General features: G+C 56.8%; 2 protein-coding genes across 2 annotated transcripts; both read left to right on the top strand.

Moving 5' to 3' along the window:
• Positions 1-1,027: 1,027 nt before the first annotated feature.
• LOC34618047 (diacylglycerol kinase 7) lies at positions 1,028-5,526 on the top strand. Its single transcript, XM_026335825.1, has 11 exons — positions 1,028-1,531; positions 1,778-2,066; positions 2,190-2,262; positions 2,524-2,647; positions 2,983-3,120; positions 3,245-3,407; positions 3,706-3,824; positions 4,113-4,199; positions 4,519-4,614; positions 4,860-4,950; positions 5,444-5,526. Exons 1-11 carry the CDS (start codon positions 1,028-1,030, stop codon positions 5,524-5,526), a joined length of 1,767 nt encoding a protein of 588 aa, XP_026191610.1.
• A 1,771-nt stretch (positions 5,527-7,297) lies between these two features.
• Positions 7,298-14,236, top strand: LOC34618048. The gene is made up of 8 exons (XM_026335826.1): positions 7,298-9,410; positions 9,507-10,087; positions 10,223-10,333; positions 10,492-10,611; positions 10,785-10,847; positions 11,233-11,322; positions 11,624-12,484; positions 12,695-14,236. Exons 1-8 carry the CDS (start codon positions 7,298-7,300, stop codon positions 14,234-14,236), a joined length of 5,481 nt encoding a protein of 1,826 aa, XP_026191611.1.
• Positions 14,237-14,742: the final 506 nt, after the last annotated feature.

The raw sequence follows: 14,742 nt of genomic DNA on the forward strand, positions 1-14,742 counted from the left end.
TTGAAAACGAAACTCTCACGAGGTATGTTCGCGTCAATTCCTCAGCAGTAGTAATATCCGCTTGCGTGTGTACGATAATAGGATCTGTTTTGGTGTGCGTGGTTTTCTCTATCCCCGCAGCGTGTACAAACCCTCTGCGTTCATATTTCGTTATGTTATACATATCTCGCATTGAGAAAAGGGTCGCCTGATAGTACCTTCAAAATTCAGCTCACTTTTCGAAGCCCTCGAGAGCAGAAGGCACTGAGGTGCACCGCATGCAAAATTCCTTCATGCCCTCTGAGCACTTTGGTCCGGGGATTCCGACGTCCCCGTCATGATCAAGATTCGGAGTTTGCCACAGTTTGGCTTTCCAAATTCGGATCTTTCTTATTCTTCCCTAGCTGGCAACATCAGCCACTCACCATTAGCAGTTCACGCGCCTTCTATAAGCCATTCCGCTCGTGGATAGGGGCCCCCGTAGAGAAAGCTTCAAGTGGTCTTCTGTGTCTTGTTGCCTGACCTATTGCGAAACCTTTCTCACTCAATAATTTCTGTATTCTGTTTCGCAATAATTTTATCCTTCTCAGCAGTATGGTCCCTGCCGGCCCCTGAACTGCGACAAATATGCTCAATTGAGCGTATGCATGGTCTGCAGTGCTTTCTACTCTTTCGAGACCCATATCGAACACTCCTAAGAACAGCGTAGCAGAGTGGGGGTGCAATCTCTGGCTTGCTCCTTCTCTCCCACCCGCCGGCGTGCGAAGGACCCTTCTTGGCGAGTGGTATGCGCATTTGCAACGCAGTATTTGCGTCAATCACGCAGTTGTTTCGCTAGGATTTCTTCAGGTCTGATACACGGCAAAGAGCTGCCGAATTTCAAGGGCTACGTGGGTATGGGGGCCCTCTCCCCAAGGACTGCGTGGTTCACTGGGACTCCCCTAACTCTCGGTCCTGATCCGCGGAAACGGCTTTGGCGGATAGCATCTCTGTGACCGTTGTGGGTGCCAGAGCCGCGTAGAAATAATCAGTTCCCGCCTGTAGATCCATGCTGCTCGCCACACAGGGCCCAGAGGGCCCTCAGGTCTCTCGAGAATTCTCGGCGACGCAGTCAAATGCGAATCCCGCGAAGCAAGCCCCTCACATCGAGGGTAGTGGTGGCAATGTGGCCGCAGAGATCGGCTCTGGACCCTCAGCGGCTTCTGAGATGACGCATTCCGGCGGTCCCAATTCGAAAGACGCCCCTCTGCAGGAGGTGTGGGCCTCCCCCGACGAGGCCTGGACTCAACAGCCCTCTGGCACACTGAAGCCCCCACAGGTGCGCTTTACATCCTCGGTAGCAGCGAAGCACTCAGAAGCAGAAGCAGGGGTGGAAGCGACAGCGCCGGAAACGGTAGCGGCTGCACGTGAGGCCCCAACATCACCAGCGTCTGCAGTGCAGCTGGGACCTACGGCTGCTCTTGAAGATTTCGACGAAGACTCCGATTTTCACTATGTTTTTATCTTCACGAACCCCTCGAGCGGGGGCAACAAAGCTTCTGCCTTTACCAGAGTGAGCGCTTCATGCTGTTTGCTTCTTTGGACGTCGTGTGAGCTCTGGGGAGCCCTAGCGGCCGGTGGGATTGCACGGGCCTCTGTAATCCCGTCTTCTGGGGTTTAGCTGTGCTGGGGGTGGTGGGAGCGGTGCATGCTGCTGCGATCCTGCACAAGGAGTCTCAGCCCGTGCAGTAGTAGGAGTAGCTTGCGCACGCACGGTGTTAAGAGCACGGGGAATCATCTTTTTTCCTCTGCGTGTCAGACTGGTGTGTCCCGCCTGACTCTCACGGAACCCTATAGCGCGAAGATCTTCATCTACGACATAAGAGAGGGTCCCAGTGGCGGCAAGCCTGGATTTTTGTTGCTCAAGGCCATATCTGCCCGCAAGGGAGTTCACGGGGATCTTCGACCCTCTTCGGCTGCGGAGAAAGACACCATTCGCATTCTGGTGGCGGGGGGAGACGGCACCGTCATGTGGTGTCTAGACGAAATGAAAATCACTGGCGTCGACTCTGAAGTCTGCGCAGTTGGCGTAGTGCCCTACGGCACTGGTAAGACCGGCCAGACCAGTGGTTCACGGCTCAGGCTTCGAGTTTAGGGCTCATGGCCGTCTCGTTCAGCTTGCTCTCGAGTGTACCGGCATGAAGAAAACATAGGGTTTAGGCTTTGTGCAGGCAACGACTTCGCGAACGTGTTTGGCTGGCGTCCTTTCAACGCGGCTAACCCCTTCGATGCTTCCCTCAACACGTGAGCATGCCCTGCCCTACCGGGTCCTCTGTAACCCTTGAGCGCGTTTTATGCAACTGGTATTTCCTAAGGGGCACAGCCACGCGTTCTACCTAATTAACACGGGGCACAGGAAAGGGCCAACTGCAGAATTGCTGCCATACGCCTTCCCCTGTGGTTGCACAGCCAGGACCGCAGCTGCAGGGGGAGGCGTGCAGTAGCCGCTCTCCCTTTACATGATGGACGCTGTTCGGAGTCGTCTCTAATGTGTGCGTGCGCCAGCTTGCGAAAACTCGTGGACTGCTGCATGCAAGCCAGTGTGGTCTACCACGACCTGTGGCATGTCTGCGTCACTCTACGCCCTGGAGGGCACTTCACTAGGATTAACCCCGTTACCAGGCGGAAGGCAAGTACAAAAAAGAACTTCATCTGGGGTGACCCCGGCAGCACAAACAGCATCAGCATGCGGCGTTTTCTGGGCTATTCATTCGCTTTTCTTTGTTGAATTTAGGTACTTTTCTGTCGTCTGCTTGCGTGTACATCTGGGTGTGCTAGCGTTGACTGCGTGTGGTAACGTCTTGTCGCTTCGAGATATTCAGTCACATCCGCGGAGGGCCATTCGCCCATGCCTCGGCACACTCTTCCTCATTGTGTCGCCCCCCCTCTCGATTTTCTGGCTTTCGCTAAAAGACAAGTTTAAGTGGCAGTTTCGTGTGCTTGCTCTGCGTGTGCATGGTTTAGGAGGTGGTCGAGCGAGGGCGCCAGGAAGTAAAGGAGCTACGTTTCACAATGAGCAACTATTTTAGCATGGGCGTGGAAAGCCGTATCGGGAGGGGGTTTGATAGGCACCGAACAAAGTCGAGAACGCTCAATAAGATGGTATGCTATCTGCTGCTGGATTTGTTGCGGCTTTACCTCCTTTTGTCGCTGCGGTTTGTGTAGCGCGCACATGCTTGGGGTTGTTGCATGCTTGTTGTCTTGGCGGTTCGCCTCTTTCACTCAGAGGTATGGTATTGAGGGCTTAAAAAAGACCCTGATGACATTTACGAAGAGCATCAACCAAATCATAGTTGGCCTCAAAGTCAATCCGGGGACCCCTGAGGAGAAGGTTCTCTTTACCACTGACAAGGCTGTAGCCGAACAACAACAAATTCCGCTTCTAAAGAGTAGGCAAAGGTTCTCCTCACGCGTGGCTACACAGCAACGGAAAGGCTTCCTGTGCACCGAAATGGGGACACACGGGGACAGAAGAGGGAGCCCGCATATGTAGAGTAGCTTCGAGGCTTCTACGGCTAGGGGTGTGTCTGAGCAGCGCTAAGGGGTGCTCGCCATTGCTAGGAGCTGACCAGCACATGCAGGGGCCTGACGCCATGTGCTTGCCGGTAGCTAGTTTCTTTTCTGCTGGTGCACTACTAGGATCCGTGCAAGTCTCCTTTTCACTTTGGTGTCTCCTCTATGCCGCAGAGACCGCATCCTTGGTCGTTTTGAATATTCCAAGCTTCAGCGGAGGGAACGATATTTGGGGTCCCTCTAAGAAGCTGGCTCTCATAATGCCCAACAAGCAAGCACAACTGGAGGCCAAGGTATGACCTTGCCCCCCCTCCGCTAAAGGCGCACGCACATGCCCACGCATCATGTAGGCAGTTAAAGATTAGAAAAAGCGGGCTTACTTTTGAAGAGGCGACACTTGAGGTGCCACAAGGTCCTAGAAGGATCCTCTCCGTGCAAGGGCATCCCGATAGAGGGCTCATGCCGAAGTGGATGTGTAGCATGTACGTCTGATATCGTTGAGACGTTCTTAGTTGAAGCAAGAATTTTTCATTGCTTTGGTTTCGCGTCGATGTGTCTGTCTTTCTGGGGCCGTGGCAAAGGAGCTGCTCAAGGTCCCGCAGCAGATGGGTGATAAGAACTTGGAATTTGTTACATTCGAGAGCGTTCCTTCCATGGGCATGGAATTTGTAAGCTTTTGACACAATAAGAGCTCGTACGGGGGCGGCATCCGGTGGCCGCTGAAGCAGATGTTCCTCCATGTTCTCTTGCATGCATCACGGGCCATGCGCATCTCTGTATGTGTCTATGTGTCTATGTGTCTATGTGTGTGTGTGTGTGTGTGTGTGTGTGTGTGTGTGTGCTGTATCTTATCTGTGCCATTCCTTCAATGCTTGTCTGGGGACCCGTGATGCTTAATTCTTCGACTCTACGAGTATTCTTGCCGCCTCTTAGCCTGTGGTCGCTTTTCATTCTGATCGGTTGCTGTTTGCCTCCTGCTTGCTGCAGCTCCTACATGGCAGGGGCTCCCGCCTACACAGCGGAGAAGGACCTTGGGAGATTTCCTTCAGACCTCTCGACGACAAGACTCGTGTGTACTTCCAGGTCTGTGTGTGGGACTTCTAGCAGGGAGCCTTTAAAGGATCTCTTTTTGGGGGTTCGTGAATCCCCCAAGGGATAGAAAAACCTTAGGGGGCTAAAATAGCAGTGAAGGGCGCCGTGGCGCCGACTCACCGAGGTTTTGCTTCTATGGCTGCAGTAGGCGACAGAAGATCAGGGAGGCCTTTTAGACACACTAGTGGACGCGTGGTGCCTGCCTGCCTCACCGTTGCTGTCGGGCGTGCACTCAGACGGACGGGGAATTCTTCCAGCTTACACAGCCATCCTCCGTCACGCTTTCTCATGACCGTCGAGTGCGTGTTCTTACTTTGAAGCCTCAAGGTAAACTGTCACAGCGGACGGACTGAAATCGCGCGCCACGATCTCGGCTCCCACTACTCTCCCGGAAGAAAGAGAACTAAAGGGGGCTCGCCCCACAAATAAGGGGGAGCCCCCTTTAGTTCTCTTTCTTCCGGGAGAGTTCTCGCTGTAAAGTCATCCAGTATTTGTCTTTCTAGGGGTTTTATTGAACAAGCAGTGCATTTGGCCCTCGACCTGCGAGGTAGGTATCTGTGAATCCACTCGAGGTGTCTAGGCCCTCGCACGCCGTGAATTCCTCCCCAGTGGGTATGCGATTGGCCTCACGAACGTGCGAAAGTACCGAGATTGTAGTCTGGGGACTCCAGCGGCTAGTGCGAATGCAAAGTGCGCCCAGAGATGATTTCATTCATGGCGCCTGAATGTCTTTATCGAGCGATAGTTCGTGGGACTATATCTTTTACCTTGCTGGTAAGGACTAGAAGCATAGGCATATTTTGTCTTGGAGGTAGAGTAGGCTATCAGGAGGCTGTGGCCTTAGTGGTTCGTGGCCGTATTGTGCGTCCCACCAGGGGTGGAGGAGAGGGTGCTTGCCATTAGCATACACACAAGGATCATGGAAGCATCTCTTCATGGCGATCCTCTGCAATTTAATCTGTGTGGCATGCTGCTGGACTGCGATTGCTAGAATACATGGGGCGCTTAGGGGCAGCGAAGGTATGTGGCGGAGCTGGAGGACTTTACTTATAGACATGGAAAAGCACAAGGGGGCGCAGAAACTGGCTTAAACATCAAATACTTGATTGAGGCGGCCAGACAGCTACATATGACTTGTATAGTAGCATGCTACATGACAAGACAAGCTTGGCCTCTGGGGATGTGGGGAGACTGAGGCAGACGGAAGTGGGCAGGGACCTCCACCAGCAGGCTGTAAGCGAGTTTGTCGTGGGGCATTATATCAAGGTAGAAAGACTTTTGGAGGAAGGGGTCACATGGAATTATATGGAAAACCAAATATTGCCTGAGTAGCGACGAGTGACATACCCCAAACCAAGAAGAGGAAGTGCGGGAGGCTTACGCAGAGAGGTTGGCAACAGGGCCGCATAAATTCCGTTCTCCGCTTGCACTGGGGGTAATGCTAGCCGACATAATCACGTCATACATTCATAGTCAATAACCGAGGCAGCTACGTCGACTGTAGGAGCAGCTCTGCTTTTAGTGCATTTTTCAAGGGTCATCCTTAGCCACAAATCCATTGCCGAAACGTAAATTAGGATATTACATCATATTCTACTCCACAGAGTGCCCCCCCAACTTGTACTCGTTACTCCACAGGCCTCCGGCAAAAAGGGAGAAATCAGAGCTGGAGTGTGTGTTTAGGCAGTTCTGAGCACGCCGCGCTTCTGCATCTGGTTGCAGGTAGTAGCTCGACGCACACAGCGGTAGTTCGCACTGTGTGGAACCAACTCTACACATTAGCAAGGACCAGATATCAAGAACCAAATCAATGAGTCCATATGCTACTCGCTCGTTCGTAGTTACACAACGCTTGCGCGGCAGGAGATGCCAAAGCGTGACGTGGCGCACTACAACGGACGCCCTCCACCACTTTTCATGACGACCTCTATGCCCCAGATGAGTGCTACACCCATGACTTTGTGCTTCTGTGACCCCTATACAAGTCCCTAGCTACCGGAGTGAAGGGGAGACCTTGGCTATCAGTTCTGAAAGCCTACCTTCCAGTGTGAGGACTCGGCAGCTTTCAGGAGGCCCACCCCAATAGCACTGTACCATTTGGTGAGTTCATTGTTGAAGAGGGGCTCTATAGCGACAGGATGGTCCCTAGGACGACAGTTGCACGTGCATGCACTGCCGTCTACGGCTGAGGGGCATTCGACCGCTCTATTCTTCGTTACTGCCCCACAGAGTAACCTATATCCCCCATTTTTCCTAATCTGGTTTGATATTTGCCATGTGAAGGCCTCGCGGCGAATAGGAGGCCCTCTAAGGAGACCAGTACCTAGGGCAAACGTGCCGCTGTCCTTAGTGCTCGCCGGACGGCGGACGGCCTGGTGGCCCCTGGGGCCCCCAGGGGCTTCGTGGGCGTTAGTTAGCCATTCGTGTCCGTGTTCAAATAAGGATTAATTCAATACTTAGCTCTCAGCTGCCCATCTCCCCTGTAAGAGGGCGAAAGAGGCCCATCCAGCGGTTTGCCGCAGCGGGGGGCCGCACAACGAAGCACTGGACTTGCGCCCTTCAAAGGGGGCACTTGCTCGCTGAAACTGGGCGCCGAATACAGGGCCCCACCGGGTGTATGTACACCTCCTCAGGGCCGCCGTGACGGCCATGAGGTGGCACCGGAGGCCCACAAATGGAAAGCACGGGGGCCCCCGACACCGGGTCCCCTGTTTTCCCAGGTCTGGGGACTTTAGCAGATAGCTGCGAAGTATCAGCATCCACAGCACTGACCTCATCGGGGCCTGTTGGCGCTGCACTGCCTCGGCTCCTACAGTCTCTGATGCCCCCTGGCGTTGTTCAGTGGCTACGATCTGAGATAGCGAGGGTCCCTTGTGTCTCCGGGCTCGATGGAGATGGAGTCTCGCACTCGAGGCAGCAGGGAGGCTTATCTGGGGATGGTGAAAAGGCCTTGAATCCTGCATTTCCTTTGGAAAGTGCAGTTACGGCCCAGCTGGCCCGGCTTGGTGGGGAGGCTTGGGAGGCTTTGAGAGGGGGAGGTCTGAGCTCACAAGACCTTGAAGGGGCCCCCGAAGTTGTTGAAGAGCCCGTCGAAGATGTCGAGGCAGGCGCGGATGGTGTCGGGGTCGGGGCAGCGAATTGGGAGGGCCCCCAGCTTTCTGTGGGGGAGTCGTGCGCGCTGTTGGAGGTTCTGCTGCCTCTTGCCGCACAGAGGGTCTGTGATGGCGTGGCTGGCCGCGATCTGGAGAAGCAGGAGACGCATTCCTTTTCGGGGAGTCGCGAGGCCAACTCTCCACCTCCACAGACGCCTTTGGGGCCCTCCGAGGGGCTGCAGCAGTGGCACTCGCTCCCTTCGAAAGGCGCAAGTTCCCTGTCCTACAGCGGAAATCTGCTCTGCCCTCTTTTGGGGCCCCTTTTGGGGCCCCTGCAGCAGGGAGAGGCCGGCGGTGTCTCAGGGGGCCTCAGCGGAAGCGGCGAAGACCAGCGCAGGCGCATGAGGAAGAGAAGGCAGATCCTGTTGCGACAGCTTCTCAAGAGCAGAGCAGTCCTTCTGCAGCTGTCTTCGCAGGCTGAGGCTGGGTTGACAGCGGCATCCGGGGGCATAGGGGAACCGCAGCACCGCCAGCAGGACCAACCGCAGGAGCGAGAGCTTCTCCAGCAGCGTATTCGCGTGGAGCTACGGCGAGCTGCCCTAGCAGCCTACAACCTAAATCGCTGTTGCCGCCGCGTGCCGCCTCTCCTTCTCGCAGCAGAGGAGGTCGAGGCTCACGGTGCATCTGTGGGGGCTTCTCGGAAGGCTTCGCAGCCGCTTGAGGCAGCAGCGCATTCGAAGGGAGAGCTCTCTTCTTCCGCGTTGTCTCATGTGCACTCTGAGGGTGGAACGCAGCAGCGCCAACAACAAAAAGCAGCCTTGCTCTCCTCAGAAGACGCCTTCCTGAGCCACCCCGAGTGGCTCCTGCCATTGGCGGCCTTGCCGGGGGGCGTAGCAGCGGCCCCTCCAGACGTCGTAGATGAAGGAGAAGATCTCGAGGAGTCCTCTCCACCAGCTCCTCCGCCTTCCCCATTGGCATGGTCAGACGTGGCTTCCCCCGCGGAGGGGCCCCTTGACGCGGAAGGGGCTCCAAGGCGGGGGACGCTTTTCAATGCAGCCGGCAACCAAGAGGGAGGAGGCCCTTGGATCCTGCAGGAGCTTGCATTCGATGGTAGGCGCAGCGCCTTTGTGGTGACCCTCAGCGAAAGGCCTACTGAACTCCCCAGCAGCTCCAGTCCAAGCCGCAGCAACCCGAGCCAAAGCACCAAGTGTGTTAGCAGGAGGAAGATCTTTTATTGCCTCTGCCGAAGTCGAGACCGCGCAGCAGCCGTGGTGGCGCGATACGCAGAGCTGAAGCAGTGCGCGTCGCTGTCTCCGGACGAGACTGAAGCAGCGAGTCTTCTTTCAGACGAGGGAGAGACGGACGGAGAGAGAGACGCGACACCTCGTGGTGCCTCGACGCAAGGCAAGAAGGGCTGCAGCAACAGCAAAGGCACGATGCGACTGCTGCAGGAGGCCGCGGAGGGCCTGCAGCTGCTACTCTTGCGCCAGCAGCGCGTGGCGCTGCAGCAGCAGGGAGGCAAGCTCTTCGCTGCTGCTTCTCAGGGATGCTGGTTTGCTGCAGACACGATTATTCGGGGGGCGCCTTTTCCCTTAAGTGACCCTCCCTGGCGGCACAGGTTAGCGCCAGTGCCCCCTGGAGTTCGCCTGTCTGCGGAGGGTACTCAGGACGCGGCGGACGAGGCCCCTACGCCGCGTGCTTTTGCCTCGGCGATCCTGCCCCCGGTAGCGAGGGGGGCCCCCAACAGGCCTAAGGGGCCTCCTAAGTACGGGGGCCCCTTCCCCTCTGGAGGGCCTTTGAACTCCTATGGAGCGGCAGCAGACGAAGAGGACAGCGGGTCGCTGGCGGGGATGAAGAAGTGCAGCACTTCACCAGCATCGCCGGTGCCAGCTCCCCAGGCAGCACCGGCTCCTGCAGCAGCGGCAGCGACAGCAGAGGCGGAAGCTGCAGGCTTCCCTTATAGGGAAGCCGGTGAGGGCGAAGATTCGCCCTTCACAGGGGACCCCCCAGACGCCAAACCTTGGCCGAGGCCTCCTGTTTGCAGATCCCCATACATGTGCTTCTCTGTTGAAGCCCCCATAGGAGAGCTTCCGATGCAGGTGCACGGCATTCCTGACAAGGCTACCTCTGATTCAGCATCCGCCGCTGAGGGCCCCTGGATGGATTTTCCAGCGGACGGCTCAGCTGGAAAGGCATGTCTTGCATCAACGAGAGACGACGCTCTAGCCGAAGGGGTGGGGTCCACCTCCGGTGGCAAGTCTGGCGAGACTACTACGGGGCCCCCCCGAGTTACTGGGGCCCCAGGAAGCGCTGTTAGCTGGGCTATTCGCGTCACACAGAGGCAAAAGGGAGACTCGTGGCAGCTGCGCATGGTGAGCCCACTGCTCCTTCTCTGCCTGCTTCCCTCCACCTCTCCTGCCGTTGGATTATGTCGCGGTGGCCTTCGCCGACTTCTGCTTCCCCTTGAGGCTCGCCAGTTTCTCCTTTTTGTGTCTGCGTCTTCTCAGGCTGCAGCCTTGATGACCAGGGGTTTCGATGATCTCATCGAGGAACCCCGACGCGATTCCGAGGCTGCGCCAGTGGACTATCTGCTGCTCTACGACTCGCCGCAGAACCGAGTAGGCACAGCACCTACAGACGCTGCCTTTACCCTTGGAGGCCCCATTAGTGCCAATGCTGCCGGCACTGTTTGCTGGTGGTGTGACTGGCAAAAAGCACTTGCACTGCGAAGGTTGATTCTTTCTTTTCGCAGGACGCAGCTTTAAAGGCCCTTCAGGGCTTAACCCCTCCAGTGCCGACCTCCTTCGGCGTGGCTGCGGATTCTGAGAGGCGTAAAGAGTTGCGTCAGCTCTACGACTTGTTTGTCGAGCCGACTTTTGCTGTACAAAGTGACGACGTGAGCGGCCTGCTGTTTTTTTCTGCTGCGAGATCTGCAGCGGCCCCTTAGTCCGTGCTCCGCCTGCTAGCTGGTGCCTAAGGGAAAGCTCGTGGTGTTGCGGCTTTCGCTCGATTGAGTTTTGCAGCCGCGAGGACACACATTTGCGTGGATTTGTTGTTGTGCTGCTGCAGAAAGTAGTGCGAGTCAGAGATGCAGTCGTAAACATCTTCACATATCCCCAACTGTATATCATGGTAAGAAGGTCGTCTCTCTCATGACGTTTATGCGACGCCCCTGCTAGCACGCAACGCCTCCCCCGTGTATCTTCCCTCCCCGTATTTATATCTAGATGTGTATGCTTCTTTAGGCGTAACCTATTGCCCGTCTTTCGAGTACTTGATCTGTCTTGCTTGCTTCTTCGTTGTCGCATCTTGTTCTTCGTGTCTCTGTCTCCTATTGCATTCTCGGCTGCCCTTTGTTGGCTGCTTTCGCGTTCGTGGGGCTTCTGAGGGAAAGGCTTTTTTTTTTATTCTGTCGCCGGTGATCCTCCACTACGTTCCCCTCGTAGGTGGGGTAGTGGTCATGATGTAGTTAGGTGATGCTGCTTGGGCTGCGGCTGCGCTTTTGTTGCTGCTGCAGTTGCACTGTCTTTTGACCTGGGACTTGCGGCTTTTGTGTTTTTCCAACTTTCTCATCTGGGTATGCGGATATTCGAACGACGTCTCTTCAGTGAGTCTTTCTCCTGGTGGGGTCCGACGCATGCTGTGTGGCCGCTGGCTGCAGCCGTGGCTGTTGCGACTGCGGCACCGTTGGGTGGCATATGCAGTCTGTTTATTGAGTCCACTTCTGTCTACAGCGTGCCTGTCCGCAGTGGTGTGTATGTGTGGCTGCTTGGCTGGGTAAAGTAAATGAAACCGCCTCTATTAGATGTTTGTTGGTTTCCCTGTATCGGAGATTTTGTTGGGTAACTCACGCGGTGCGCTTGCGGGTCCCTGTGTGCGCTGTGTGTTGCTGTCGTCGCCTTCCTCAGTGGTTTGCTTGCCCCGCTGGATCGGAGGCGATAAACTACTTGCTTAATTTGGCGCATACGTTCTGCGATCGCTTGGGGGCTGCTGCTACCGAAACGGGTGCTCGTGAGCTTCCGGCAGACGACGCGGTGTTGCTGCAGAAGAACCGATTGCTTTTGCAGCTGTATATGGCGCAAGACCAGAGAGACATGGCTACGAACCCCTCAGCAGCGGCATGCCAATCGACCGCAAGTCAAGATTCTGCCATGGGAGTTGCAGGGCTGATGCCTGTTGCGGAAGCTCCTGCTGCTGGCTCAGGAAATGTCTCCGCGTCAGCAGGAGGGACGGGAGGAGGAGGTGGGGGTGGCTCGCGGCCTGTGGGATCGTCTCTCTCCGGCACTGCCCCCCTTGAGCCTTCCCCTGTCGGAACGTCTGCACCAGGATCTCCTCCAGCAGCAGCAATAACAGGGTACCGAGAAGAAGTACTGCAGGTGGCAGGGGTCGGCCCTGTAGACTTCACGCTTCCTGACGGTGTGAAATTCGACAAGAGCAAGCTGGCCTTCCGCTGTCTCTGGAGGGAAGGGTCTGCTCCTGCTCGACAGCTGCAGCAACAGCAGCAGCAACAACAGCACCAGCAGCAACACCACCAGCTCCCGCAGCAGCAACAGCTTTCGCAGCAGCAACAGCTTTCGCAGCAGCAACAGCAACAGGGCTTGGCCTCACCTAAGACCCCAGCAACTGGCGTGCCCCCCAAGTGGCTAGGCGCGTTGTCAACTCCGGGGGGAGGAAGCCTAAAGCCACAAACATCGCAGCAGCAGAATCGCAGTCGCACCTTTAGCTGCAGGAAGTATGGCCTCTACCAAAGCAAGCTTTTGGCCATGCAGGTATGCTTGGATCGTCGACCGGTTTTTAAGCATGCCCTTGGGATATTGTATCATGCAGGCCACATCGTTCCTCGTATCCACGCTTTCTCGTGGGCTGCTCTTCTCTCTTTTTGCTCAGTGTTCCTCGCTCCGTCTCTCTCGCTCTGTCCCGCTACGTTATCCTCTGCATTTATGCCGTGTCTGCCTTCCTCACAACTGCTTTTGCCGCAGGCCCGCCTGGCTTCAGAGCTCCTGATCCCCCAGCCTCCCGCAACGTCGCGGTATCGCATCCCTGCGCTCGCCGCAGTAGTCTTTGGCTTGCTGCCCCTCCCTGAGCCCGTCGAGTCTCCTCAACAAGCAGTGGAGGGACTGCCCGTGCCTCCGGCAGATCGGCAAAGCAGGAGGCTGAAGTGGCAACACCTCCTGCAGCAAGGCGGCTGGAGGGGAGGGTGTCCAGACCTCTCGTTTGCGGAGGCAGCTGCCGATGCTGTCGAGGCCCTCGTTGGGGATAGTGCGGGGCACGCAAGGCCCAGCAACAAGCGCAAAAGGAACACAGGGGCCCCCCCAAAGGCTATTTCTACGTACCAGCAACAGCAGCACCAGCTGCTGCAACAGCAGCAGCAACAGCAGCAGCAACAGCAGCAGGAGTCAGCACAAGCTGCTGCTCTTCGGAGCAGTCGCTCGGAAGACGGCGCTCTTCTTCCTCCAATGCCAGTCGATCCCTCTAGCGGCGGTGGCTGGGGAGCTCCCGCAGGTTTATGCGGTTTGGGGGCCCCTCAGGGGCCCCTCGATTCCCCCGCAGCATGGGTGGTGCAGCCGGGGGACGGCGGGGATGGGCGTGTACTCCAGCAGCAGAGCCTGAGTTCGCGGTCTCTATTAGCTTGCGTGTGGGAGCATGCAGCCTATCGGTGGCGCGTGGCTCTAGCAGCACCAACAGAGGAAGCGTTGCGGGGGCCTGAGGCTGGTACCGCTCTGGGGAGAACCTGCTTCTTCTTCTCTCCTTCGGATCCGGCGAAGAAGAAGCAAGCACTGCTGCTGGCGCGGCGATGGGCAGCATGCCAGCTGCTCTTGGGGGAGAGGCTCTGCGTTCTGGCAGGGCCTCTCCCCGGTACCGAGACGTCGCTGGAATTCCTTCAGAGTTGCCCTGGCTTGTGGACTGCAGAGGATGAAGCAGACGTTGGCAACCTTGCCCTGATGAGACTCCAGCAGTTGCAGTCCATCGCTGCCTCCTGCGAAAGCGAGGGGGCTGCGGGATTTGCCGCTGCAGCTCCCGAGACAGGAGTAAACGCGAATACAACCAGCCCGTCGAACGGCTTCGACTGCTCCCAGAGCCTTGGGGCACCTCCTCCTAGAATGACATCAGAAGCAGGGGCCCCCCTTCACTTATCTGGAGACGCGGTGGGCCCTGGGGGCCCTTGGGGCGATTGGCATGCCTCGCAAAATCCAGTGGGGGGGCCCCCTTTTGGCCAGGTGGAGGCCCCTTGGGGCCCCCTGACCGACTCAGGAGGCAGTGGTGAGTGGGGGGGACCGGCTAAGCGGCCCAAGCCCAGGGCGAGGCCCCCTCGGCAAGGGGCCCCTGTGGATGAGGCAGACGCAGAGCGTGTGAGATCTCAGAAGGCAGCAGCAGCACGCGTGAGGTGGATGCGCTACAGAATGCAGCAGGAGGCAGGGGCGCAGCAGCTCTCTGCTGCTCTTGCTGCTACTATGACGGATAGTCGACCTCCTCTAGCTTCCAACGGACTGAGTCCAATCCCAGCTGTTTTCCCCATGTGATGCTCAAGGGGGTACACGGAGAGTGGCGCAAGCTGCCTAATGCAATGCAAAACAGCGGCGGGGGTTTTCGCTGTCGCACAGGTGCCAGCAGACCACCATCCTGCGGGGCGGATGCTGCTTCTTGGTATTTGGGAGCCTCTTGATGCCCGTTGTGGTAGTCTTCTTCTGGAATCAACTCATGTGATCCCCCTGACCCGTTCTTCTGTTGCTTTTCCTGCAGCACGAGTTGTACCTTAAAGAAGACGGCGCATATCTGTCAGGTGCCGTCAATGTATCCTTTTGCCTTCCGTGTTGTTTCTAAGCCTAGCGACGCACGGAGGAGCCCATCGCATTTGGATTGCAGAGAGGCCCACGGAGGCCCGCAGCAGCCCAGCAAATGACTTCTGTATAGGACTTTCGTGTGCATTAGGTGCTGGGGAGGGGGACTATCCTGAGACTCAGCTACAGTTTTGCACTTGGACGTGTCTGTACATATGGAGTGCATTGTGCGCCCTCCACTAATGCCA

The sequence above is a fragment of the Cyclospora cayetanensis genome, unplaced genomic scaffold (assembly GCF_002999335.1).
Source record: "Cyclospora cayetanensis isolate NF1_C8 unplaced genomic scaffold, CcayRef3 CcayRef3_contig_81, whole genome shotgun sequence".
Lineage (NCBI taxonomy): Eukaryota > Apicomplexa > Conoidasida > Eucoccidiorida > Eimeriidae > Cyclospora > Cyclospora cayetanensis.